Source organism: Camelina sativa, chromosome 14, assembly GCF_030686135.1.
Source record: "Camelina sativa cultivar CO46 ecotype springtype chromosome 14, ASM3068613v1".
Taxonomy (NCBI): Eukaryota; Viridiplantae; Streptophyta; class Magnoliopsida; order Brassicales; family Brassicaceae; genus Camelina; species Camelina sativa.
In genome coordinates this window covers 16,206,930-16,231,716 of record NC_141893.1, presented here as the reverse complement: position 1 = coordinate 16,231,716, position 24,787 = coordinate 16,206,930, and the positions used below count along the sequence as shown (strand labels likewise).

At 34.0% G+C, this 24,787-nt stretch overlaps 2 protein-coding genes, 2 long non-coding RNA genes, 1 other non-coding gene and 6 pseudogenes across 9 annotated transcripts; 5 read left to right on the top strand and 6 right to left on the bottom strand.

Annotated features, from left to right (window-relative positions):
* The first annotated feature begins 509 nt into the window (after positions 1 to 509).
* LOC147928292 (small nucleolar RNA Z196/R39/R59 family) lies at positions 510 to 598 on the top strand. Its single transcript, XR_015581218.1, has one exon. It is a non-coding gene; the product is annotated as a small nucleolar RNA Z196/R39/R59 family (small nucleolar RNA).
* A 1,573-nt stretch (positions 599 to 2,171) lies between these two features.
* On the top strand, positions 2,172 to 3,509 carry LOC104741826 (F-box protein At2g16450 pseudogene; annotated as a pseudogene).
* Positions 3,510 to 4,644: 1,135 nt separating this feature from the next.
* LOC104741825 (syntaxin-22) lies at positions 4,645 to 6,734 on the bottom strand. Its single transcript, XM_087485312.1, has 7 exons — positions 6,355 to 6,734; positions 6,022 to 6,115; positions 5,781 to 5,920; positions 5,409 to 5,468; positions 5,158 to 5,315; positions 4,967 to 5,067; positions 4,645 to 4,886 (listed from the first exon to the last, which is right to left on the bottom strand). Exons 1-7 carry the CDS (start codon positions 6,546 to 6,548, stop codon positions 4,821 to 4,823), a joined length of 813 nt encoding a protein of 270 aa, XP_087341438.1. The 5' UTR covers positions 6,549 to 6,734; the 3' UTR covers positions 4,645 to 4,820.
* Positions 6,735 to 8,314: 1,580 nt separating this feature from the next.
* LOC104743719 (putative syntaxin-24 pseudogene) lies at positions 8,315 to 8,761 on the bottom strand (annotated as a pseudogene).
* A 1,997-nt stretch (positions 8,762 to 10,758) lies between these two features.
* Positions 10,759 to 12,417, top strand: LOC104741824 (uncharacterized; annotated as a pseudogene). Its single transcript, XR_015580408.1, has 3 exons — positions 10,759 to 10,898; positions 11,142 to 11,957; positions 12,041 to 12,417. The product of XR_015580408.1 is annotated as an uncharacterized LOC104741824 (transcript).
* Positions 12,418 to 13,690: 1,273 nt separating this feature from the next.
* LOC109128851 (protein MODIFYING WALL LIGNIN-1-like) lies at positions 13,691 to 14,355 on the top strand (annotated as a pseudogene). Its single transcript, XR_015579254.1, has 2 exons — positions 13,691 to 13,947; positions 14,055 to 14,355. The product of XR_015579254.1 is annotated as a protein MODIFYING WALL LIGNIN-1-like (transcript).
* Positions 14,356 to 14,570: 215 nt separating this feature from the next.
* LOC104741823 (uncharacterized) lies at positions 14,571 to 15,919 on the bottom strand. 2 transcript variants are annotated; one of them, XR_760381.3, is made up of 3 exons: positions 15,293 to 15,919; positions 14,936 to 15,051; positions 14,571 to 14,848 (listed from the first exon to the last, which is right to left on the bottom strand). It is a non-coding gene; the product is annotated as an uncharacterized LOC104741823 (long non-coding RNA). The 2 variants fall into 2 exon arrangements; XR_015579283.1 differs by having other exon boundaries at positions 14,571 to 14,838.
* Positions 15,920 to 17,331: 1,412 nt separating this feature from the next.
* Positions 17,332 to 18,579, bottom strand: LOC147928291 (uncharacterized). The gene is made up of 2 exons (XR_015579471.1): positions 18,443 to 18,579; positions 17,332 to 17,393 (listed from the first exon to the last, which is right to left on the bottom strand). It is a non-coding gene; the product is annotated as an uncharacterized LOC147928291 (long non-coding RNA).
* A 1,697-nt stretch (positions 18,580 to 20,276) lies between these two features.
* LOC104743718 (putative syntaxin-24 pseudogene) lies at positions 20,277 to 20,759 on the bottom strand (annotated as a pseudogene).
* A 662-nt stretch (positions 20,760 to 21,421) lies between these two features.
* Positions 21,422 to 23,065, top strand: LOC104741821 (uncharacterized). Its single transcript, XM_010462743.3, has 2 exons — positions 21,422 to 21,720; positions 22,407 to 23,065. Exons 1-2 carry the CDS (start codon positions 21,590 to 21,592, stop codon positions 22,879 to 22,881), a joined length of 606 nt encoding a protein of 201 aa, XP_010461045.1. The 5' UTR covers positions 21,422 to 21,589; the 3' UTR covers positions 22,882 to 23,065.
* A 585-nt stretch (positions 23,066 to 23,650) lies between these two features.
* On the bottom strand, positions 23,651 to 24,463 carry LOC104741820 (putative calcium-binding protein CML17 pseudogene; annotated as a pseudogene). Its single transcript, XR_015580990.1, has one exon. The product of XR_015580990.1 is annotated as a putative calcium-binding protein CML17 pseudogene (transcript).
* Positions 24,464 to 24,787: the final 324 nt, after the last annotated feature.

The window sequence follows — 24,787 nt, the reverse complement described above, 5'->3', positions numbered from 1 at the left end:
GAATTTTAAGTAATTGCATCATTCACTAATTCTAATTTATATATGGATTTTAATAAATAAAATAATTAAGCATACTTTTAACAATATTGACTATTGACTAATTAAGCATCACTGACAATCATATAGAAAATAGAATTTATTATCATATTATTCTTTGAAACGACCGTATCCGGATTCCCAATACTAACACAGAATCTACGCAAAACAATCTGATCAGAATTTCATTATTCCGATGAGACAACCGACGTAAAAATCGATATTTACAAAAACTCCCATAAATATTCCAAACTCTACCTCATCTAGTTACTGAGTCGCACAACCAATCACCCTTATCAACCGAGTGACAAGAAAGCGATTCAAAGTATTGATTTTTATACATCGGGAGAATGAGGATATAATTTCCATACGTCTCCAAATCTGAAATACAGATCCATGCACTACCATCTGACCTCTCTTGTGTTTTCTTTTGTTTTTTCTTTGTTTTTTTTGTTTTGAGTCCTTTGATTATATGCAATCAATGTTGAAATTATGTCCAAATTGAATGATTATTCAATGATTATCAAAATCACTAGATCACCATCTTTCGGCTGAGATTTCAGTTTTAATCCTTTTGTGTTATTTGTGTGATGATTTGCCTATTGTTTCTGATGGGGAAAATGGCCAAAATCAATCCCCGATTTTTTATACCTAAACTTTAACACCTTGCAAATAATAACCTGAATTGTATTAAAATTCAAATTTGCTACCTAAACTATATGAAATATTGACAGTTTCAACTTTTGCTCAAACAGTGTTAAGTTAGGGTTTAACGATGACGACCTGTGGTGTCCACGTGGTGCTAAGACTTACCAAAACTAATTCATTTTGGTCATTTTTAAGTGTGTTGTGGTAAGAAACAAAGCGTTTGACAAAAAATGGGGTATTGAAGTCCGTTTTCGAGTGTGTTGTGAGACTTATTTTTGGTAATTTCTTGCCACTACACACCCAAAAATGACCAAAATGACGTAGTTTTGGTAAGTCCTAGTGCTACGTGGATGTCATGGATTGTTTTAGATAGCAAATTTGAATTTTAATATAGTTCAAGTTGTTATTTGCAGAGTATTAAAGTTTAGGTATGAAAAAACATTTGACAAATAGTTGGAATTGATTTTGGCTGTTTTCTGGTATCTGTGTCCAAAGTTGATAAAAATGTGTTTCAACATTTCGTTTTTCTTAGGCAGAAAATAAAATCAGGCTTTGAGACACTGTTAGCTTCTTTTTACCATAAGCTACTTGTTACTTTAATACCTGTTTACATCTTTTTTTTTATCAATCTTCGATTGTGTTTTAGGTTTCTAAATCGTTCTATGTTATTCGTTATCATCTTTTGTTTTATTGTCTACTTATGCAGGTGTTCCTTTGCTTGGTTCTCTTGGTATGGAAGTGGCTTTTCAAGTGGATGATCTGATTACTATGAAGAACTTGTTCAATCTCTTAAGAATCGTAGTTGCTTGTTTGTACATGACTGAATTTGATAATGAAATCTGTCAATTTTGAGTTATAATGTATGATGTATCCCAACCATAGCAAAAAAAAAAAAAAAAAAACAGAGACCAGGTCCATAATGTATCCCAACTTGTTCACAATGGGATGGTAAGATAATTCCAGAGTAAAGAAACCAGTTCTAGTCCAATTTATTCTCAATTGGAAACGAAGCCAGCCAAGTATAAAACTTGATTTATTGAAACAATTATAAAACAAGAAAGAGCACAATTTCATAGATAAAATAGCACAACAAATTGACATGCCCATTTCATAACAGAGATTGGTCTTAAACGTATCTCTTTCTTCGTTGTATCGGCAGGTCATTGTTGGTTCTTATGAAAATCAATCTAATATTGATGCTTAAACCGGACTGGTAATGTCAACTGGAAGCTGGTTTAATCAAGAGATGGGTAAAGTCAGTTGGTTTAATTCTAGCTTACATGGTTTACGGTTTAGTGAAACGGTGAAACCTAACCGACTTATTCACTTGTAATTCGCGCGGTTAGGTCTATAAACGAAGCTTGTGTGTAAAGGAGGGTGTGTCTCGGAGAAACTTAAGCGGTTGTAACCCTAAGAAATGGCTGAGACGTTGTAGAGATTGTCACACCACCGAGACCTCTTGTTGCAGTGTTCTTCTTCTTCTCCTTGTCATCTCTGTTTCGAAGATGATGAAATCATCACCAACCATGTCGATTGAGCTCATCCTGGAGATAATCTCGAGATTGCCCGGAGATGCAGTCGCGAGGTTTCGTTGCGTGTCGAAGCAATGGGAATCAATGTTTGCTACTCCGTATTTCAAGTCCTTGTTTCTGACCAACTCCTTGTCTAAGCCGCGGCTCTTATTCGCCATCGCAGACGACGGAAACCCCAAAGGCCGTGGCGAGTGGTGCTTCTTCTCCTCGCCTCAGCTTGAGGATCCTCATGAGAAATCATCCTCCTCGGCTCTTGTATCAGCCGCCGAGTTTCACGTGAAGAAGTTCTCTCCAAAGGATATACAGATCCATCATTAGAGTAACATCATGCACTTCTCATGTGTCTACAACTCTGGCTTGATCTATTTCCATGGTTGTCGATACCAAGGTAAACCTTCGATCTGTAACCCAAACACTTGACGGTACGCGGTCTTACCTAAGCGGTATACTTACAGAAAAGCCTATAGCTTTTTTGGTTTTGATCCGATTGAGAAGCAGTACAAGGTATTGTACATGGCTTACGCAACTGGTCCTGGTGATCATGCCCTTCTTACATTTGGAGCGCCTGCAGTTATGAGGTGGAGAAAGATCGAATGTTCCTTAACACATGAGATTCAAAGCGATGGGGTTTGCATCAACGGTGTTGTGTACTATTTAGGTAACACCAGGGATCCTTGGGATGATGATGCTCATGATGATTATGTGATTGTTTGCTTTGATTTGAGGTCTGAAAGGTTCAGCTTCATTCACGTTGACAGGTTTTGTCGATTGATCAACTTTAAGGGCAAGTTAGCTATGATTTACTGGGAGGATGATTTCGACATTTATGAGGTTGTTAAATATGAGTGGGATGTAGACAAGTATTTGGATGATTATCTCGTCGCTGATGCCAATAATGAGTTGCATGTGTGGGTTTTGGAGGATGTAGCGAAACAGGATTGGTCCAAATACAACTACACTTGGAGTACTGATAACATCTTCTTCCGTCGTCACGTTTCCATTGCTGGAGTGACCGCTTCTGGTGAGAAAGTTTTTTACATGCGCAAGTATACATCTGGCCAACCGTTTTATGTTTTCTACTTCAATCCCGAGAGGAAGATTCTCCAACGTGTTGAAGTCCAAGGTTTTGGTGAAGGGTTTCAGAATCCTTGTAGCGTTCGCACCTTTGTGGACCACGTTGAGGATCTTCATGTTAACGATTTAGAGCTACCCAAGCCATTCCATGCTCCACGTAGACGTAGGGCTACAAAATATTCAAAATCACACAAAAAAAGGAAAATAGCAAGAAGATAGCTAGGGATGATCCATTGGATTTGGGTGAAAGCAATGTTATTTTGTGCTCTTATTTAGGCGTGTATGCTCTTGTCAGCCTTATAGTTAATCAATTATTTACGCGTTTATGCACTTTTGATATGTACCTTTTTATTTTCGACTAGTAGAACTTAGAGACTCAATAGATGGAACCGTTAAATGTGACTGATGTCTTTAATAAGAAAGAACAAACCAACCTCTTCTTTCTCCATTGTTGATGTGACTTATTATAAAGTGTTGAGAAGATTATTGCTTTTATTCATTCCTTTGCAAGATATGAATGAAAAGATTAGCGACAGAGAACACATGCTTCTGTCTTCGTTGTATGTAATCATAAGGGGATCAGAAGCATATATATATACAAACAATTACTGTGTACTTCTCTGTTCTTGTTAGTTGCAAAGTGCTCTTAGAAACAGAACTCACAAATCTTCTCTCCTTCATTCTCCATCTTCAGAAAACCGAATCGAAAGGCAACGTGATTGGTCCGTCCGTAGAGAGGCCAAACAAACTCTTCTTCAGATATCTCCAAATAAACAGAGTTGCTAAGGTAACTTATTGGAAAAGCAAAGCTTTCTTTATCTGCCGTGTAAACCAAGAAACAGCCCTTCTTTGTAGAGGTTGAGCTACTAGTAGAAGAATCTGATCTCTGAAATGAGATTCTTTATCCGTTGAGAGCTGCTCTACGTTGCCATCTTGGCCATCTTGATTAGCATATTTGTAATTCGTTCATTGATCCCTGTTTTGTGGGCAAATAGATCGGAAAGCGAAAGTGATTTGTAAGTTGTATTTTAGAAAGTCTTTAAATGCAAGTTATGGTTGATGAAGAATCCGACAGGTTTGTGTTAGAGTTATTCAAAAACAATATAAAGAGAGTAAATTGTGTATGTTTTGTATACTCATTCATATGCAAAAACAAGAAACAGCCCTTCTGCTTAGGTAACTTAATTAGCATATCATGTTTTCATATTTTTCTCTGAACCTAACGGAAACGAACCACAAATTTGGTTAAACCAAACCATACGGAACAAACCAACATAAACGACTCGGTAAAGTAGAGGCCGATGATGATACGACTACGAGCCCTGATGACTAAAGGTCATCAAAAACACCGAAATCAAATTTATGCGTTTTCTTTATTACCATCAACATTTCACATAAGCGAAGTAACAACAAGAAAGAAGATTGAATAATATACAGACACAAGTATGGCTTTGCATACTCAGATTTCTATGTCCAAAAAAAAGACTTCTCTCTTGAATGAACGACCACAAATATGTTGCACTGGCCATCTCAAGCTGTTAGTACTATGATAACAATGAGAAGAATGATCCCAAATATCACCATTAGCAAGCACATCTGCATAAATCACCGGAGGAGTTAGGAACATGAATAACAAGCAAGTGAACCAATAGAGGATCTCTTTTCTTTTTTCTTACCAGGGATGAGTTTGATCCTTGTGTCTTGGATGCTTTCAAGAGATGGGACTTTCCCTGAGCTGTTGCTGAATGTGCATTCTCGGCGTGGCTACCGATATCATCTGCAGTATAATAGAATATTAAAGAGGATTGAGAATTGAAATCTAAGCATTCTTGGTCCTTTACTGTTGTTTTTTGCTTAAGAGACTTACTGATCATGGCTCCTTGATCTTCAACTAACACCGCAAGATCTTTGAAAATCTCGTTTACTTCACCGATTTGCTGCTGAACTTCCTGTATTCCTTGTTCTCTTTCCTCTATCACTGCTTCGTTGAAGGAAATTTCGTTGTCACGCAACACAAGTTCTTGCCTTCAAATGAAGAAAGAGAGGTCACACAACTCACAAGCATGAACATTACACAATCATTATCTTACAGAGACATGCGGTGTAGAAGTTACTTACCTGTTAGATTCCATGAGGACACGCTGCTCTTGTGATCTATTATAGTCACTGTTTACCTCACTGAATAGGAAAAACAGAAACATCAGTAATAATAACTTCAAGGTGGGCTATATAGAGATTTTACTAGTGAAGAACTAACAACTCAAGAGAAAACTGCGGGTAATTTGGACTCAAAGTCAACAACACAACTTGTGAGGTTGAACTAGTTTTGTTTCCAATCAAAAAACAGGTAGAGCAATCAACTAATCTCAAACGGTTAGAAACTAGATGTTACGATGTTGAAATTGATGATACTGATACAAAGAACATAGTGGTTATCTCTACTGTTGAATTAAACATAACTAATACCACTTCTTATGAGAGTAGTCATACCTTGAAGAAAGGTTTTCTTTTGAATCGAAAGGAGTGTAAGAAGTTTCTCTTGCAGCAGCAATATGCTGTGCTTTCTGATACTCTTTCAACACAGTTTCAAAATCTTTGGCAAGTTTAGCATCTGCAATCTTCTTACTTTGCTGCAGAAAATGCCAATTCATAAAATAGAATCAGCAATACAAGAAACTAATAGCAATAGAGATCTTTCTAAGTCATTCATTTTGAGAGAAAACACACTCACAGCAACATCTCTACCATGATCAGTTTCACTAGCTTCCTTAAGTTTTGCCGAAGTGTCTTTAACCAACTGCATAATATGTAATCTTGTCTTGTGCCTGATAAATCAACAGTGAATTAAGCCCAAACAAGATACACCGCACAGACAGAACAACACATACAAAAACATATACATAGGTGAAAAAGATTAAAACTTTAGACCACAAAACATACACAAATGAAAAGACAAGCCTCATCTCATAAAACCCTAAAATAATTAAGACATGATTTCGCAGTTTCAACCTAAGGGCTATACTGAGATGAACAAATGCAATGATTCCAAAGAAAAAAAACTCACAGCTTATCACGAAGCTCCGGAGTATCTTTAGGCGTGCCGAGAGTATTAACAAGCCGGTGAAAAGAAGAAACCGCTGTGTTGATCTGAAAAATACCGGAAGCCACGGCTTGTGTCCCATCTCTGTTTCCGTTGATCAGATTCCTTTGTTGCGGCGGTTTCAATGGCTTCCCCGCTTCCAAATCCTGAAAACTCATTTTCTGATAGAGAGTGAACCTACAGCAAAATTGAAGGGTTAAGGAGAGAAATTAAGAATTTAATCGATGAGGAATCTGCAAACGTTGTTCTTGATTTCTGGGTTTGTGTTTAAAGAACCAAAACAAACACACAAAATTCGAAGTTGCTTCTAAGAGAGATACCTAGTTTTGGCTTTATCTGTTGTCGTAAAAGACACGTGGTGTGAGTGCTAAGAAGTAAATTGTTTGGGCCGTTATTGGGCCATATTCAAAAAAGAATTTCTTTTAAATTAAAAATAAAAAATAAATAAAAAATAAAATAAAATAAAAATTAGTGAAATAGTTACACTAAGCTATAAGAAATTTTCACAATATTATTTTTTCTATTCACAACGAATAGTCGCTAATCGACTGTTTTCTTGTAGTGTTTATTTATAGATAGATGTCTTTGATTGTTTTTTTTTTACTTTTTGTTTTCAATATATTGGCTTACGAAATAATCCGATCGAAGAAGTTACGCAACAAAAAGATTAGTAAAATAGTTACACTAAGCTATAAGAAATTTCCACAATATTTATATTTTTTCTATTCACAACGAATTTTTAATGCTTACGGCAAACCCACCACTTTTCTCAATTATTTAATTTTTGTATGTATTTATTTTTTATTACTACATTTTCTAAACACATAGTTGCTTAATTCTATTTTTTTTAACTAATTGCCAAAACACATTAAAAAAAATTCTAATATCTAGAGTTATCTAATTTTAATAGTTTGAATTTCTTTCTTGTTACCAATAGACCAGAGTTTGGTTCAAAACAGAAAACAATAAGAAGTAAAAACCACCATCAATATTTAATAACTAATATCATATGAAAAGGAAGAAAAATAAATCATATCCACGATTCATTCAAGTATTCAACACTTGATTATAAAACCACACCAGCCCACCAAATATCATATACGATTGAACTTTTAAAAACGATTAACACTTCAGCTATGGAATTGCCGAGTTTGCCACCAAACAATCAAGTAAATTGCCGAGTGTTACCATATAATTGAATCCACGATATAAATTTAGATCTCTATATTCATCAAATCTATATCTTCCAAATATCATCTAGATTTAATTTAATTCAACAATGAGTAGGTTTTTAGAGAAGAAACAAACTAACCTTGATCCATTGTTTAATTAGGCTTGATGATGGACTATCAAGTCTCCAAATAATTTTAAATAATTTTCTTCCTTTGACTCATTTCTCTTTTTTTTTTCATATACTTTTGGCGACAAGTTATTGTGGTATTTATAATTGTGTTCAATTGACACAAATGAACCTACATAACTATTTACAAAGTCACATCCAATAGTCATATTTAATTTAGTAACCACCGTCTAATATACATGAACATTTCGTCACCTGACGGAAGATAATAAATATATAATTGAAGTAAGAGAGGAGAGTTATCTATTCACCTGAATTCGAATAATTTTAATCGAAACTGATCAATCACATTCTTTACTATTAGAATTTACAACGTTAAGTATAAAATTAAACTTTATAATTAAACCGAAAGACACATAGGCCATATAAAATATATATTCTTACACAAAACACCAAACAAAAATGGTTAAAATCCAACGCTGTACTTGGTTGATTGGAAATCAAACCCTCCTGTTGAGTTAGAGGAACCTAACGCTAATGGTACCTTGAGATGACAGTGTACGATAGGTTTCATCGGCCATGTCACTAAATGCAAAACCATAATCCTACAACCAATACTCATCTTCACGTCGATTCTGTAAACCCCACTCTTCCGATCATCTTCAAACTTGTTGCGTCCTTATCGTCGAGTAAAACTACGTTTTGGCCTTCGAACAATGCTTTGAGAACCGTCGTGTTCTTGCTTCCCTGGTAGAACGACGGCACGGGAACCGCTCCTAACCGATGGTTCATGTAGTAAACGTTTGCTTCAAACCGGTCGTAATGGATGCCGATACTACTCTTGGAGTTTCGGATGGATAGGTTCAAAGTGAGATTGTAATGGAGGTAGTTGTTCTTGTCCTCGAAGTTGAAATGTGTCAGCTCTGCGTCATAGACTTGGAATTTCACGTTGTTGGATCTTATCATGATCCAAGGGATGAATGACGCGAAGCATATGAAAAAGACAAGTGATAGAAAGAAACTGATCACACAAGTACAGGGCCAACATGGACGGTTGACTTTGTCCTCCATGTGTTCTGTTCGTTAGAATGCCTAATAGAAGAACACAAGTATGTATCTTGACTATAAAATGCCTAATCCGATCGAAGAAGACGTGTATGTTGTCTTTAAAATGGATGTACGGAACTAAAGTGACAAATAATACAGGAAATATGATATAGTCACGGCTATGCTAAAACTATTAATGAAAATTATGAAATAGTCACGCGTAAGCTAACAAAATGATTTCCACAATATATATTTTCGATATATTAATAGAGAGTAGTTAATTAATGCTTACATACCAAGTTTATTATCCCATATGTTCCAATATATAAGTTTTTTTAGTTAAAAACACAAGTTTAAGGAATCATAAATGTTTTCATATTTTAACATAAAATATATGAAAGAAAGACTGAAGAATACAAATTGTCATAACATACTACATAAGCATAAATGATGCATATAGGTATCTGAAAAAATTATAAAATGGAACCAAAAAAAAAGCTAGAAAATCTTATAATTTGGAACAGAGGGAAATACATTAACCTTTTATATTAATTGTATATTAAAGTTTAATTAGTGTTATTAGTTGGTTGAGTTTTAAAAAAATCTTGTTCATCACACTATTATAAATTTGTAATCTATATATAATAGCAATCTGAATAAATGCCACCAAAAGTTGTGTTTTTTTCAATCGTATCTCTTGGATAATTTTCCAAAAAAAATCTGTGGAAAATTTAAATAGTATCTTTTACAAATAGTTGTGATTGTTCATTGTAACGGTTTTTTTAAAGTTGCAACTGTTCATTGTAAAGTTGTGTCTATTCGAATATTTGTATCTTTTGAAATCTATATATATTTGTCTGTTTGAACTGTTTTCATTTTTTTACCATGACACAAAATAATATAAAATTCCATTCTCAACGGTTTTTACAGCTCTCTAAATTACTTTCTAACATTCAATATTTTAAAAGTAAAAAAAAATCCTCCAATTCTTGATTTAACAAAAGATTTTTGGAATGATTAAACTAATTTACAACTTTTAGTTAATTTTATATATATATATATATATATTTAAGAAAAATACCTAGAGTTTTTTTTTCAAGAGTTAGATGAATTATATAGAGAGCTTTTGGATTTGACTTTTGAATATCTTAATAAATATGTCTTCTATTTAAAAGCAGTTTATATGAGTTTATAGGTATAATCAAGTGCAAACACAACAGTTGCAATTTTTCATAGTACCTTTTCGTAAAAAAATGTTTTATTTATTTATTTTTAATTCAAACTGTTGTATCTGTTCATTGTAGAGTTGTGTGTTTTCACTATATTTTATTTATATTTTTCATCATAACTTTTAGTTCTAATAGGTGTGTCTATTTAAAAAGTTATACCTTTTGAACTCTTTTTACATTAGTCTCTTCATCACTAACTACCAAGTTCGTAGAAACAAATTTTCCATTTTATGTTAAATTTAAATAATTGAATATTAATATCTAATATTCAATGTTATTCAATAATCTAACTAAAATTTTAGAAATGATTATATCAATAGAAAAATTTAATATAACTTAATATAGAATTTACAGTTGCGTCTATTTTTTTGTTAAAAAATATTTTAATATTTAAAAATAATAATAACAATCTGAATAAAAATGAACAACAGTTACGATTTTTTATAGTACTTTTTGTCAAAAAAAAATAATTTTTATTTTAAACTCAAACAGTTGTATTTGTTCATTGTAGAGTCGTGCCTTTTCGCTATATTTTGGGTGGAATCAATCAAAGGTTCGAACCATAGAGAATATTTTAAGAGAAGGTTCTACTAAAAAAACAAAGCCAATATTTTTGGTCCATAGAACAAACTTGAACAATTCTCTGTGCAAAAGAGATATGATGATTAATAGTATTCGACTTTAGAATGAATAAAAGCCCAATGGGTCTCTCAGTATTCAGCAGAAGCCCGTTAAGTAAGCTTTCACATTGTCTCAGGCAAGTCGGCAACAATCTGAGGTAGAATCAATGGCAGAACAGAGCAGACGGAAAGACGATAAATAGCAAAACCCTAGCTGAATCGAACCACGAAAGAAGTTTTCTTTATCTCTCCGTTAATCTTCTTATCCTTTTTCAGACTTCTCTCGCTCCTCATTTTTCCTGCTACAGTAAGGTAATTTTTGTTGCCTGTTCTAGGGTCTTTTTGTTCACCTTTGTGCTTTTCTTGGTCGTTTTTTTTTGGGACTTGAACAAAAAAAAAGTGCTTTTGTTTAACTTCTCTGTGGTGGATTTTGTTTAGAATGTTGTATGATGTAACTGGACACTTAGGAGTTCTATCAAGTTCCTGCGATTTTTCGAGTTCTGTTTCAATGTTGTGTGTTTTGTTTTGTTCTGACATTGATTGCTTGGTTTGCAGGAGGGAAACTATGGCTGAAGATGACTTGGGTTTTGGTGGTTTGGAGAGACAGAAACTCCGAAAATCTATGGAGAAAATCAAAGCTGATGCTTCCGGAGTAATAACATGCGTCCGTCAATTGAAAGGCTTACACGACCATTTTGGCATGGTTGAAAAGAGGTCCCGGGAGCTAGATCTAAAGGAGAAGGAGCTGCAGATTTTGAGCTCAGACCTTGAGAAAAAGAGTCGAACTTTTGATGAAGAAAAGTCCAAAGCTGGTGATTTGAAGAAACTAACGGAAGAGTGTACTCAAGAACTGAGGTTAAAGAGGAATGACTTGACAATAAAGCTGGATCCATTGACCAGGGTTCAGAGTGTGCTTGAGTTAAAGGATAAACAATTGGGACAGCTTATGGCTGAGCTTAAGAGGCGTTTCAATGAGGCTCGTAGTATCCAAGAGCGTAAGAAAGAAATGGAAGCGGAAACAGAAAGAAAGAAGAAAGAGTTGACCCTGATTGTTAAACCAGATTGAAGAATCTGGCAAATTGCTTGAGAAGAGGTCTAGGGAAGTAGAGTTGATGGAGAAAGACATTGAAGATAAAGGAAAAGAACTTGATTTGGTCAAGAGTCAAGTCAACTCATGGGAAGAGAAACTCGTTCAGCTTAGGACATTGGTCAATGATGATTGTACAACTGAAGTAAGTCCAAGGAAAGAGCAACCGGATTCACCGAAAAACACTCATGTGGAAGTGGAGCTGAAGAAGAAGCAACAGTTGAGACAGACGAAAACCGTGCTTGTGAAGCATACTGGGGTAGAGGAGGACAACAACAATCTTGGTAAGCTATCTTGTATTTGCACTTGTTCATTATGATAAAAAGTATACACTTACTAGTGGTAATACGCTTATTATAAGTTTCAGGTTTAACTCCGGGAGTCAAAGTTGTTGTTATGTCATCATCTGATGTTAAGTCCACCGATGAGACGATGAAAGACTCCTGAGGAAACTGAAGAGAAGCTTTACACTGAAAGGAGAGATTACTACTTAAGTGAGCTTTTATTTTGGGTTAACTCTAGAAAAATAGCAAGTACGAGTAACCCGTAGTTATAGGACTGTTATGTTAGTGTGTGAGAACTGAGAACTGAGAAGTAAACAAATTTTGTATGCATCTATGAGGAGGCAATGGTAGGTCCTTTAACTCCTAATGTTATGGTCTCTTTCGGTTGTTCTCTGTGATTCGAACCTTTGATTGATTCCACCCAAATATGACGTTACTATCTAATGTACACATTTCGTCAGTTTGATCATGTGAATAACATATGATGCACATACAGTATTTGACATCAGGAACTAAAAAATAAAATAAAAAAGCAAAGTTTCTCAGTATATTAAATAAATTCTTATGGAAGTCAGAAATAAAAAAAGGAAAGTAAAGTTATTTTAGAAGAAAACATTTTGGGGGTGAACAACTCTCATTAACCCCCTCTTAATTAACCAAATATGACATGTCATATCATATTTAAATTAAAAAAAATCAAAATTAAAATAAAAAGACAAAACAAATTATATATATCTTTTATTAAGGAGATTATGTCGGTTTGGTTTTATAAAAGAAGATTAGAGTTTAAATATATGTTGGTTTGAGTTTACAAAAGAATGGTTAGAATTTAAATTTTACAATTAAACAAAATTATATGTCGGTTTGGGTTTACAAAAGAGTGGTTAGGGTTTAGATTTTACAATTAAACAAAATTATATGTCGGTTTGGGTTTAGATTTTACAATTAAACAAAATTATATATCGGTTTGGGTTTATAAAAGAGTGATTAGGGTTTAGATTTTACAACTAAACAAAATTATATGTCAGTTTGGATTTATAAAAGAATGTTTAGGGTTTAGATTTTACAATTAAACGAAATAATATGTCGGTTTGAGTTTACAAAAAAATGTTTAGGGTTTAGATTTTAGATTTTATAATTAAACAAAATTGTATGTCGGTTTGGGTTTATAAAATTGGTTAGGGTTTAGATATGATAATTAAAAATTGTAATATAATATTAGAATTAACAATTTTAAAATTAATTAATCTACAGAAATTGTTTCTTTAATTATGATTTGTTTGTTAATTTAAAGGGGTGAATAAGAGAGAAGTGAACCCAATAATTGTCCATTTTTATATTTTATAATAAAGAATAGCTACATCTTCGTCGTGGATAAAGCTTTTCTATTACCCAGAAAAAAGAATAAAAAAAAAGAGAAATAAAATTATTTTTCCCTCCTAATAATATTTCACTTCCCTCTTCGTTATTATTTTTTTTTTTTTCTCAATTATGCTCTCTCAGAGTCCATTCAAATTTTAGGGTTCTTAATTTTGCTCTAATCGAATTCTCAAACTAGATTCGTCTCTTCCTGCACTTGGAGCTTCTTCTGGTTATCTTGATGGTTTCTGATAAATTCTCCGTTATTCTCTCACGTTTAGTTTCTTCTTCTCCCTTCTTCGCATGGTGTGTTTTTTTTTCTATATTCCCGCTGCTTGCCTCGTTAACACAAAAGCAAAGCAAAGAACCCAACCATAACAACAAAGAACAAATCCACTCTTTACAAACATATATACGTCAGGAAACACAAATAGTTATTCTCTTTAATAGTGGAGTAAGTCTCAAGTAATCTCCTTTTCTCTCTTTGTGATGTAAGGACAAATCAATGGAGGTTCAAGAACAAAATACCCGGAATGGGCGACCCAATTTTTCTCTCTTTTTCATGTTCATCATTCTCTTTGGTCTTGCCGCGTTCGTCCTGTGCCTTTCGGCTGAGTTTCAGAAGGCTAAGGTAAATGGATTCTCAAATGACTTGTTTCTCAAGTCATCCTTTTTGTGTTCTAAGAACATGATTTCGGTTTAAAAACTTTGCTAAAAGTTTGACGTTTTTTTTTTAAGGGGAAAGATCTGAAATGGGACGGAGAATCGTGTATTTACCCGAAAATCATGCTTTCGGGTTAGGAATCGCTGCTTTGGTCTGTGTTTCCGTTGCTCAGATCGTCGGAAACGTTGTGGTATGTAGAGGTTTCTTGAAAACGGACAAAACCGGAACTACACCGCTTTGTATAATTCTTCTGTTGTTTTCTTGGTAAGACGATGCTTATTACATCATAGTTTATACCAACAAGAAACAAATACGTTGAAATATCTTGCAGTTTAGTGATCTAGTTTTCGCACTACAAGAAAAATGGTTACTAATAACACTACAAAAACGCTATTTTAATCATATTATTAAAAACGCTTCTGTATCTTCTGCAATAATAGGTCCGTCACTTTAGATAGCAGTTTTTTTGTATATGCTATTAAAATTCAAATATTAATAGCGGATTTGTCATTGCTATTGTATATTTTACAATATCATTGTATTTTTGTTATCAAAGCTATTATTCATAATATATAAATTCAAATTTTGAATATTGAATTTTAAATTTTATTAATAAAAGCTCTAATTTAATTTACAAAAAGACCAAAAATAATCAATAATAATAATTTGTATTTAATGAAGCATACAACAATAATCATATTACAATATTGAAAACATACTTGATCCCAAAAAAAAAAAATAGACAAAGCAATAAACTCTGTTTCTCTATCTGTTCTTTCATTAGCCTCTGCGATTCTCGGATAAACCTTGTGTACTTCTTTATCAGCTGTTCTTTTATCTTGAGCTCTTCTTCCATTACTGCAATCTCCTATTAAAAGAACATTAACATAGCAGAAACTGGGGTTTAAGTCAAATGGATTATGGGAATTCACATTTTGAGAAAACGTAAGCTAACCTTCTTAAGGCTTTCTGCTCTAGTGGGTGCACAATCTTCTCTCTTCAACCCCATGAAATAAAGCTGAAGCTTTTTCGCAGCTTCCATAACATCTCTAGCATGCCGCTCAACATCAACTGCAGTTCGTTCAATTATGAGGACGTTAGCCGTTTCTCTTGGTTCAATCCACAAACACAAATCAATTTAAATCATCATAGAGCTAGAGTATCGATTCGGTTGAGCTGAGTTCTAAGAAAACACTCACTCAGATCATAATTTAAGCAAGTGAAATAAACGCAACGAGCAAAAATTCCAAACTAAATGATCAGAAACACACAAAAATTCCAAAGAGCAAAAGATGTGAAATTGAAAGCAGACCCGGCGTTTCTCAACGAGATCTTTCCTCAATTGATGGTCGGATTGAGATTTGACAATTTGAGGGAAACAAGTTTTACCGAAGAGGATCGATGGAGGGGAAACATTTCTGATTATAGCGGCGATTTACTTCTTTCACGAAAACCCTAATCGCAGTTGCCGGCAAGAGGCGGAGTAGATGGTTGCAAAGATCTTCGGGAGGTAAGCACGAGAAAGTTTCCGGCAAGATCCAAAACCAAAGGGTCTTCGTCGGCAAGGTCTGAACCTTGACGGAAGAAGAGCAGGCAACGGCTCCGACATGGTGTAGAGCAAAACCAACAGTGGAAGTGAAGAAAAGAGATCTGAGAGGCGAATGGTCTCGAGAAGATCTTCGATCTGTTGGTGCGGTGCAAAGATCGACAAGAGACGATAGATCTGATGGTGCGGTACAATTTTCTGGTGGTACTGCAGTTGTGGTTGCTTTAGGAGGAGGTGATGTTGATGTCAAGCCGCTGAGGCTAAGAAGGAAGAAAGAGGAAAAAGAGGTGCGGCTCTATTTTATTTTTTATTCTTGATTAGGGTTTATGGATCTTGTAGTTTTCCACGTTTTTTAACAAGTCAATAATATTTTTTCTAGCTAATCTTTCCATTGCGTTTCTATATATCATGTGATATTACATATCATGTTTTACAAAACTAAAAAACTCAAAATATCATAGGAAATATATTATAGCGTTTATAAATTTTAAATGCTATAGAAAAGTTAAGGATATATCAATTATAGCATAATGGTATAAGGTGTTGATTCGTTCTCCCGCTAATTTCCGCAAACGCTGCGTTTGCGGGCGGTAGCGGTTGCTAGCGATTGGAACCAATCATATAAAACGCTTTCAATCGTTTCTAATCGTTCCCAACCGCTTCAAACCACTGAATTCCAAAAGCTATTTTCCGCAAGCGTTTGCGGTTGCGGGCGGTTGCGGTTGGATTTTTTTTTTTTTTTTTAAATAAAAAAAACTAAAAAGAAATCAATGATAATGAAATTCTTTTGTGTTATATCTTCTATCTAACCATTTTACTTAATAAAAATGAGAGAAAATGAAGTACGGATATGATTACAGAGATTGTAAAATAAACAATTAGAAGAAAATAAACAAAAGACGAGAGGCTGTACATGTGAGAAAGAAAAAAAAGTGATATTAACATATTATACTTGTTTGGGTATTTTAAATATGTAGAAATTTAAATATTTAAATATGTGAAGACGTTATAATCAAAGACGGTCGCCATTATACATTAACTGACGACGTTATAAATTTAGAAAATGTATTTAACATTCTAATCCGTATTTTACGTTATAAATTCACACATGCTATTTGATCAATAATATTTTTGAAAATGTTGTTATCCCTATATTAGTAAAAAAGAAATACATTCACATAGTCCGAAAATGCCTCTGTCGAAATTTGACTTCAAACATTTCAGTAAGGTTAAAGGTGACTTTTAAACTTTATGGGTCGGGTTTTAAATTACAAATTACTCGAAAATTCTAAATTGGATATCGTAAAGGAACTATTGACGAACTTCAACTAACTGCTTCCCTCACGGAATAATTAATGGGCTATTATGGGCTGCAAAAAAAAGGCTGCAAAATAGAGAAACTACATTAGATTAGTCTATATTATTATCAAATCAAACAATTAAAGACATTGATTACGGTATTCAATTGATTGATATCAATCCTTTATGACATTGATTACGGTATTCAAATAAAATTAATTTAACAGATATCAATCTTCAAAGACTATTCCAAAATCTTACAAAGCCGCATTTTGAGTAATGTACTATATTCCTAATTCAAGATCTGATTCATTTTTTATCCTTAACTGCACACAAGAAAATATATCATCATTGTTAAGAATATATTATCTAATTAACTACTTAAGATTTTTATCCCACATTCCACGAATATACCATAAATTATACAATCAAATCATATCTAATGGAGAATACGTGACGACTCCCTAAAAATACGATGATACTAATCGAAGCTTCAATCACCATACCTTCTTTACTTTCTCCTTTCAAGCCTTCTTCAATGGCTGCCCCTCTCGTGCCTATCACAGATCTGCAGTCCATTAAACCATTCAGAACAGGCTGGAGAATTCAAGTGAAAATCATTCATTATTGGAAGCAATATAACGTCTATTCCAGAGAGACTATAGAAATGGTTTTATCAGATACCATAGAATAAGCTTATATTAGTAGTTTTTGTATGTATCATATTCGTTTTCATTAGCTTATATGTTTATATGTAAGTATATTTGTAGTTTTTTTTTTTGCAAGAGTCCATTTATTATGTTCCTAAACCAATGTGTTTTTGTAGATGTCATTGTGAGGTAGTTAATTTCGGCAAAATGAAAACTCATGACAAGGAGGGTAGGATTAAAAACAAAATCGAGTTTGTACTCATGGATAAAAGGTACTAATGAGTTCGTGTTTATTCTATACATATAACAATTTGTAACTTTTTAACATTATGCTACTGAATTACTATTTTTTCTTTCTTAAGAGATGAACGTTTAGCGTGTACACTATGGAGGGTCGTTTGCTGAAAACATTCTCTTAGCTTGCGAAAACAACATGCATAAGATGGTCATATGTTTGCCTTTTTTTTATAGGCAAACACAGCGATTTCCTAAGGTCAATTCTTTCAAAGGTATATCTATGTAAATTTTTTATTTGCAAAGTTATGTATTGTTTACTTATAAGCATGTGTTGCAAGAGGTTTATTACAAGAATGAAATGTTGTTAGATGAGTTTAAAAATTCAATACCGTTCATATATATCATTACTTAGTTTGCTATTTTTTATTTGTCGGGTTTTAAGTTAATCATGTATTGAAACAATCATAAATAAAATTTTATTAGATTTTTAAAATAATTGGCAAACTCAACTGATACCAATCTTTTTACGTACAAATTTTTCCAATCACCCTAAACTTGTAAAAAAGGTGAAATCAAAATTGACAGAAAATATATAAGCATACCACTGTTTGAGAACGAAAATTATCCACTACTTTCAGAAACAAAATAACAATCTGAGAGCATGACAATCAATTCGAAAAATACCAAATGACAATTTGCAAAATTTAACTTAAAAACTGAAATAACTTACCAAAATACATGTAATTAGTTCCTAACTCTTTGAATTTGGTAAAGCCAAAGTGATTTTGTTGAATTATTAATTGCCGATATGTACATATAAACCCTTTGACTGCGGTAGCGTTTTCCCGATTTCGATTTTGTGGTAGGTTTTGCTTTCTTCAAAAAAGGAATAGAAAATCAGCATGTTTGGAAATAATTGATATGAAGACCTGTTCGATGTTGACATGAATCGAAGAACAGAATTGAAGGGAAGTGATGAAGAATGGAAAAGGTTAGTTTAGAGTTTGGGTTTCTCGATTTTGTCGAAGAGAGTTAAAAGAAAAATTGTTTAGTTTAATGTTAAATTGAATAATTTTACAAAAAGGCCTAACTTAGTCCATTAAGATTTTTTATAAGACAATACTAAAGAGTACACTAAACTAAATTGTGAATATTACATACAGCCCAATAACTTCAATAGAAAAAATCAGACAAAAATTTCTATAATAAACTTTAAAAGAAACTTTACAATAAACTAGGAACCATTTTGATAGTAAAGACTATGAATTATTACATGAAATGCTTTTTTTTTTTTTTACAACATGAAATGCTATTTAAATAAGTGTTTTCTAACCATGAAACCAAGAAAACGGCAAAAAATCAATTTACTCATACAGATTTAAAGTATATATAATTCGTTTGGATCCTTAACAGAAATTCTTATAAAATTTTCAATTTTTAATTAAAAAAATAACCATAATTTATAGATTTTCCGAAACATTTTTTGTGTGGATACATATATCCCGTGTATACAATTTTGCAACATGTCAAAACATGTATGTAATTTTGCAACGGGTCAGAACATGTAGAAAAGTTAGCTGGAAACTCTTTTATTTTTATATTAAAAAAAATTTCAAAAATCCCAAACTTAATTACTTACACAATATTTTCAAAAATCTATTTTTATAAATTAATACAATTTTTTCATTATTTTATTTTATCCAAATTCATGAAAATATTAAAATTCTATCTTTTTATTTTATTTTATCAAAACTCAGTATATTATCATTCACTTTCTTTTTTCCTTTTATTATTTTATCTCCTGAAATAAAAATATAATATGTATCAATCCGTTATGAATTTATGTTCTGTGAACATTCCTCCACGCTGTAGCGTGGGTCTGGTCCTAGTTTCTAAAATAATAATCAAACTACAGCATGTAGCGTCGAGAATCAGTGATTAGAAAGAAAAACAGCGCTTTATCAAATTTTGAGGCCTGCCTAAACGTGTTTGGCGAGGATACTGAGATAAAGATAGATTGATCGATGGTGATAGTGTTGCTAGTTATCATAATTCTACATTAATCACAATCAAATTAGACGTGTCACCATTAGTGTATCAACGCCATGCCAATCATAATTAGATTAAGGTTTCGGTGAAATCTATACTTCTTAAATCTGTTATTCCACCATTTCGAGTATGAACAACCGATACATACAGCCTAAGAACCGAACCAAAGCAAATTAAGGTCAAGAGATAAAAAGTAAAAAGTAAAAACCTTGAGAATGAGGAAGTCTCGTAGTAATTCATCAACCCCTCTTTGATTGTTTTTGGAAAACTATCTTTGTTACTTTGTTTGTCTAGTGAAAATAGTGCATTATCACAAAACCAAAAGACCTAAACGTATTCCACATTATCAAATCCACAACACAAAACAAAAAAATGGTTAAAATCCAACGCGGCACTTGGTTGACTGGAAATCAAACCCTCCTGTTGAGTTAGAGGAACCTAACGCTAACGGGACCTTGAGATGACAACGTACAATAGGTTTCATCGGCCACGTCACTAATTGCAAAACCATAATCCTACAACCAATACTCATCTTCACGTCGATTCTGTAAAACCCCAGTCTTCCGATCGTCATCAAACTTGGTGCGTCCTTCATCGTCGAATAAAACTAGGTTCTGGCCTTCAAGGACTGCTTTGAGAGCCGTCGTGTTCTTGTTTCCCTGGTGGAATGACGGCATGGGAACCGCTCCTAACCGCTGGTTCATGTAGTAAACGTTTGCTTCAAACCTGTCGTAATGGATGCCGATACTACTCTTGGAGTTTCGGATGGATAGGTACAAAGTGAGATTGTAATGGAGGTTGGTGTTGTTGTTCTCGAGGTTAAAATGTGTCAGCTCAGCGTCGTAGACTTGGAATTTCACGTCGTTGGATATGACCATGATCCAAGCGATGAATGAAGCGTAGCAGATGAACAAGAGCAGTGATATAAAGAAGTTGAGCGCACATTCACAGGGGCAACATAAGCAGCGTACAAGGGCGCATTCGCTGACGTCCGCCATGTTTTCGCTAGATAGAAGAGGAAAGATTTGTGAGAATAATGAAGTAAGTGTTGGTGTTTTTGTGAAGTAGGAAACAAACAAAAAAAGAATTGCTCTCAGAAGAATAATAAGAAGTTGAAATCAATTCTCTAAAAGCTTTGTTTATTTCTCGGTGAATCAATTGCTCTCGATGAGCATACATAGTAACATATATATAGCCAATAATAACTTGACATTATTAAGAAAATGTAAATTTCCAATTCTTTTTAATTAAAATGTAAAACTCTAAATAAATCCCAAATTTAAAAAAAAAACAATTTCCTTCTCTCATGTGCCACACAAACACACATGTCTAATTAACTTTACCTTCTTCTTCTTTGTTGCAGGTAACGTACGTGAACCACAGAAGTCAATCACTAATTTCTGAATCTTCTTCTTCATTCACATCTGAAAGATTACTCCAGCAGTGATTAGTCTTTTTAAAAAGAATTTATAAACGTCGAAGTAGATTTTGTTGTGTTTGATTTAGTCTTATCTTTAAGGTTATGTTTATGTAGTTAACTAGTTACCGTAGTTATCTCTTAATTAAGTTTAATCAGACTTTCACAAGATTCGTTATTAGAAAAGAAGAAGAATAAGAAAAAAAACACATTTAAGTCAGATTCGTTGGGTTTAACTCGGCCAATATGTTTACTAAATCAAAGTGGGCCAAATGAAGGCCCAATAAGATTGTATCAACGATGAACCAGTCGAAGAAGAGCAGTGAGACGACTACCGAAATGGCGATCATCAGATAAATCGTGTAGCCGAAGAAGAAGAAGAAGAAGAAGAAGAAGGTTGTTAGAAGGAAGATGGTGCTCTGGGAGATAACTCTGGGAACAGCCTACTTCTTGGGACTGAGACGGACTTATAGGCTCGCCTTGAAGATCCAGCGTCGGCTTGTTACTCCAAAACATCCCAAAATCCGTCAGTTTCTTCATCGGTGAGACTTTTTTTTTTTTTAATCTCGAGATCGTTTCGAATCTGGTTGATCTATGATGATTGTGCTGCTCTCGATTCGGGAAATTAGGTTTTTGTTTTCTTCAAATTTTTTGAGAAATTGCATTGTTCTGTAGTTGAAATTGTTGATTTCTGTTTATGCTTTTCGAATCGTTGGGTTCGAGCCTCCCCTTGATGATGAATCTATTGTGAATCTGGTTGATCGAAGCAGTTCCTTTGAGCTTTGTCACTGTAATCGAGTCATTTGTGTAAAAATCAAGTCTATAGTTTCGTTTCTTGCTCTCGTTGTTGTTGTTGTTGTTGTTGTTGTATTTGATCTTTTGCAATTGAAGCATTTCTCAATGTGATTTGTAGGAATTAGAGAACTAGAGGTGTGTTTGATGGTATGGAATCGTTGGATTCGCCTTTGGTTTCCAAGAGACTTTGTCTAATTGAGGTCTTTGAATCTATCACTTGCATGTGTTTGCTTGAGATTCTTGGACAAGTTTATGATTATCATCGTTACGGTACCATAATCTCTGCATAGATATATCATCAGGTTGAATCTAGTCTAGTTACGGTATAGATTTCTTCCTTGTGATCCTCCTTTTTCTGTGATTTTTAACAGAAGCTTAGCTTCATTTGTTTAGGGTTATGCATTGACTGTGTTGTCTTGTTTGGTTGGTTCAGGAGGACTCGTAAAATCTTCGATGTGGCAGTTTCGGTTCACAAGAACATACAAGAGAGAGACATAGAAGTTGGTAGGAATCTTGGAAACTGGATTCTCCGTTGGCTAGACCGGATGAAACCAGCAGCTCAGATCCGTACTCGGCCAGAACTACCACATAACACCAACTCGAATTTGGACAAGGCAAAAAGATTAACGGAAATGTCCCGTCCCAAATCGCACACAAACACGACGCAGACTCCTCAAAACCGTGAATCCGATAGGCACTTGTTCTCCTCATTGAGACACTTCCGGCACAATCCATTCTCGTCTGTCTCTATGATGATCCAACCGCCGAGACCCAGTGGAACTTCAACTCAGTACAGACACTACAGTGGCAATCTAGCCGCAAGTCTAATTCAGCCGAGCTATGTTAGAGGCGGCGGGTTTGACGGTGTGATCAGGAAAGACATTTTGCAGTGGATGGCACAGAGATGAAAGACTAAGCAGCAAAAACCCATAAAAGAGGCTAATCGTTTTTGACATAATTGTGCCTTTTATTTTCAGAAACTGATGTGATTGTGGATAGAAGAATCAGAAGAAGTATGTAGAAAACATGACAAATGTCTTATGTTCTTTCTAACGCTTGAATAATAAAGTTTCGTAGACATTGAGATTATAATTAATAGTTTGATATATATACTATACGTGATCAGTATCATTGCTAGTATAAATTCATTTAAACATTTCTCTTGAAATTGAGTAATATCTGAGATATGTGGAAGAGATCAAAGGTTTTGCAATTTTTGGCGATGGTGGTGACCGTTGAAGTTCAGTACTGTATTTTTTCTAAAACATTTCTAACCTTTTTTTGTAAGGTAATATTTTGTTGCAACAAAACAATGAAATGCAACAAACTTTTGAGAAAATAAGAAACAAAAGATTCTTGTAACCAAACCAGGTTGATAAAAGAATCGTAGCTAGTGGTGTCAAGATTTTTTTTCCTCTTTTTTCTTTTTGAGCAAGATTATATACATTCACGGTTACAAAGAAACAAAAGTTACATGATATTTGTTTTCAATAAATATATTACTCGATAACAGATTATATTTTAAAACTTAAACGTAATAATAACATCGTTTTAGTTCTATCATCTTTTTAGACCTCAAAACATATGGATTGGTCTATCAATTGCCGGATGTATACATCCAAATTACAATGAACTCCTAATATATCACATATGAAATTTGCCACAAGTAAGAGATTATTAAATACTAATGCGACTCAAATCACCGAGGCATGACAAGAATCTGAAAACAAAAAGAACCGGAATTTCAACTTGAGTAATTATTGTGAATATAAGAATAATATTTTCATGTAGATTAATGAAAAGTACTAATTATCATAGAAACTAAAAAAAATTAAGGGGAACATAATGGAAGAGTCCACTAAAGAAACATCAACCCCATAAATCATCATATGCAGCAGAGTTAATAGCCTTTGCGAACTCCTGAAAATTTATCCGGCCGTCTCCGTCGCTATCCGCCTCCTTAATAATCCCCGTCAATTCCGCGACCGTCAAGGCATGACCAAGCTTGGCCATAGAGTGAGCTAACTCCGCCGCAGTGATGAACCCGTTACCGTCCGTGTCAAATATCCTAAATAATCGGTGAAGCTGCTCCTCCGTGTAAGGAGTCGTTCTCCTCGCCGTCGAAAGAAGCTCCGGCGAGACCAAAGCCACGAAATCCGGGAACTCGACGAGTCCGTTGCTTTTAGTATCGGCTTTGTCTATAAGCGTTTCGAATTCGTCTGGACTAGGCTTAATCCCTAGTGCTCGGAGAAGTGATCCGAGTTCAAGCTGGGTTAAGCTTCCGTCTTTGTTCCGATCAAATGACCTGAAAATCTCCCGGAGCTCATTGATCTGCTCCTCGTCTAACTTCTTGGAGACTTTGTGACTCATAGTAATATCACTTGCTTGATCTACACGTTTTCTTATGTCTAACTTTGAGAAACACACAAACGGAAACTTCTTTTTGCCTGTTTGTGTACTAGGTTTCGTTATAATCAGAACATCAAGAAATGTCACAAAATAAATTACAGTTTTTTTTTTGGGGAAATAGATAAGATTCAACCCAAGAGGCAATGGCTTATTCTTTGGTTCCTCCATTTTTGGTGGATCTTCCTTTTTACTAGGCCTCAAACTTAAAACATGTTTTAATAAACACCCCAATAAATAAAACATAAAACTGAAACTCGTCTGATGGGTCTAAACATTAGCACAAGAATTAAAACTTTTAAGTTTTTGTTTCTGTTCTGATGAATATTTGGAACTATTTGAGTTTCAATAGGTTTTAAAATAGGTTTTGATTATTTTAGATGGATTTAAAGAAATCGTGATGATTTC

What these genes read in the sequence shown, in the direction of transcription:
- LOC104741825 (XM_087485312.1), bottom strand. Translation starts at nt 6,548, where the DNA reads ATGAGTTTTCAGGATTTGGAAGCGGGGAAGCCATTGAAACCGCCGCAA. An exon ending in CCGGAGCTTCGTGATAAGCT is followed by an intron (nt 6,116 to 6,354) that starts GTGAGTTTTTTT and finishes TTGATTTATCAG; the next exon opens with GCACAAGACAAGATTACATA. An exon ending in AAGGATCAAACTCATCCCTG is followed by an intron (nt 4,887 to 4,966) that starts GTAAGAAAAAAG and finishes TGATTTATGCAG; the next exon opens with ATGTGCTTGCTAATGGTGAT.
- LOC104741821 (XM_010462743.3), top strand. Translation starts at nt 21,590, where the DNA reads ATGGTGCTCTGGGAGATAACTCTGGGAACAGCCTACTTCTTGGGACTG. An exon ending in ATCCGTCAGTTTCTTCATCG is followed by an intron (nt 21,721 to 22,406) that starts GTGAGACTTTTT and finishes TGGTTGGTTCAG; the next exon opens with GAGGACTCGTAAAATCTTCG.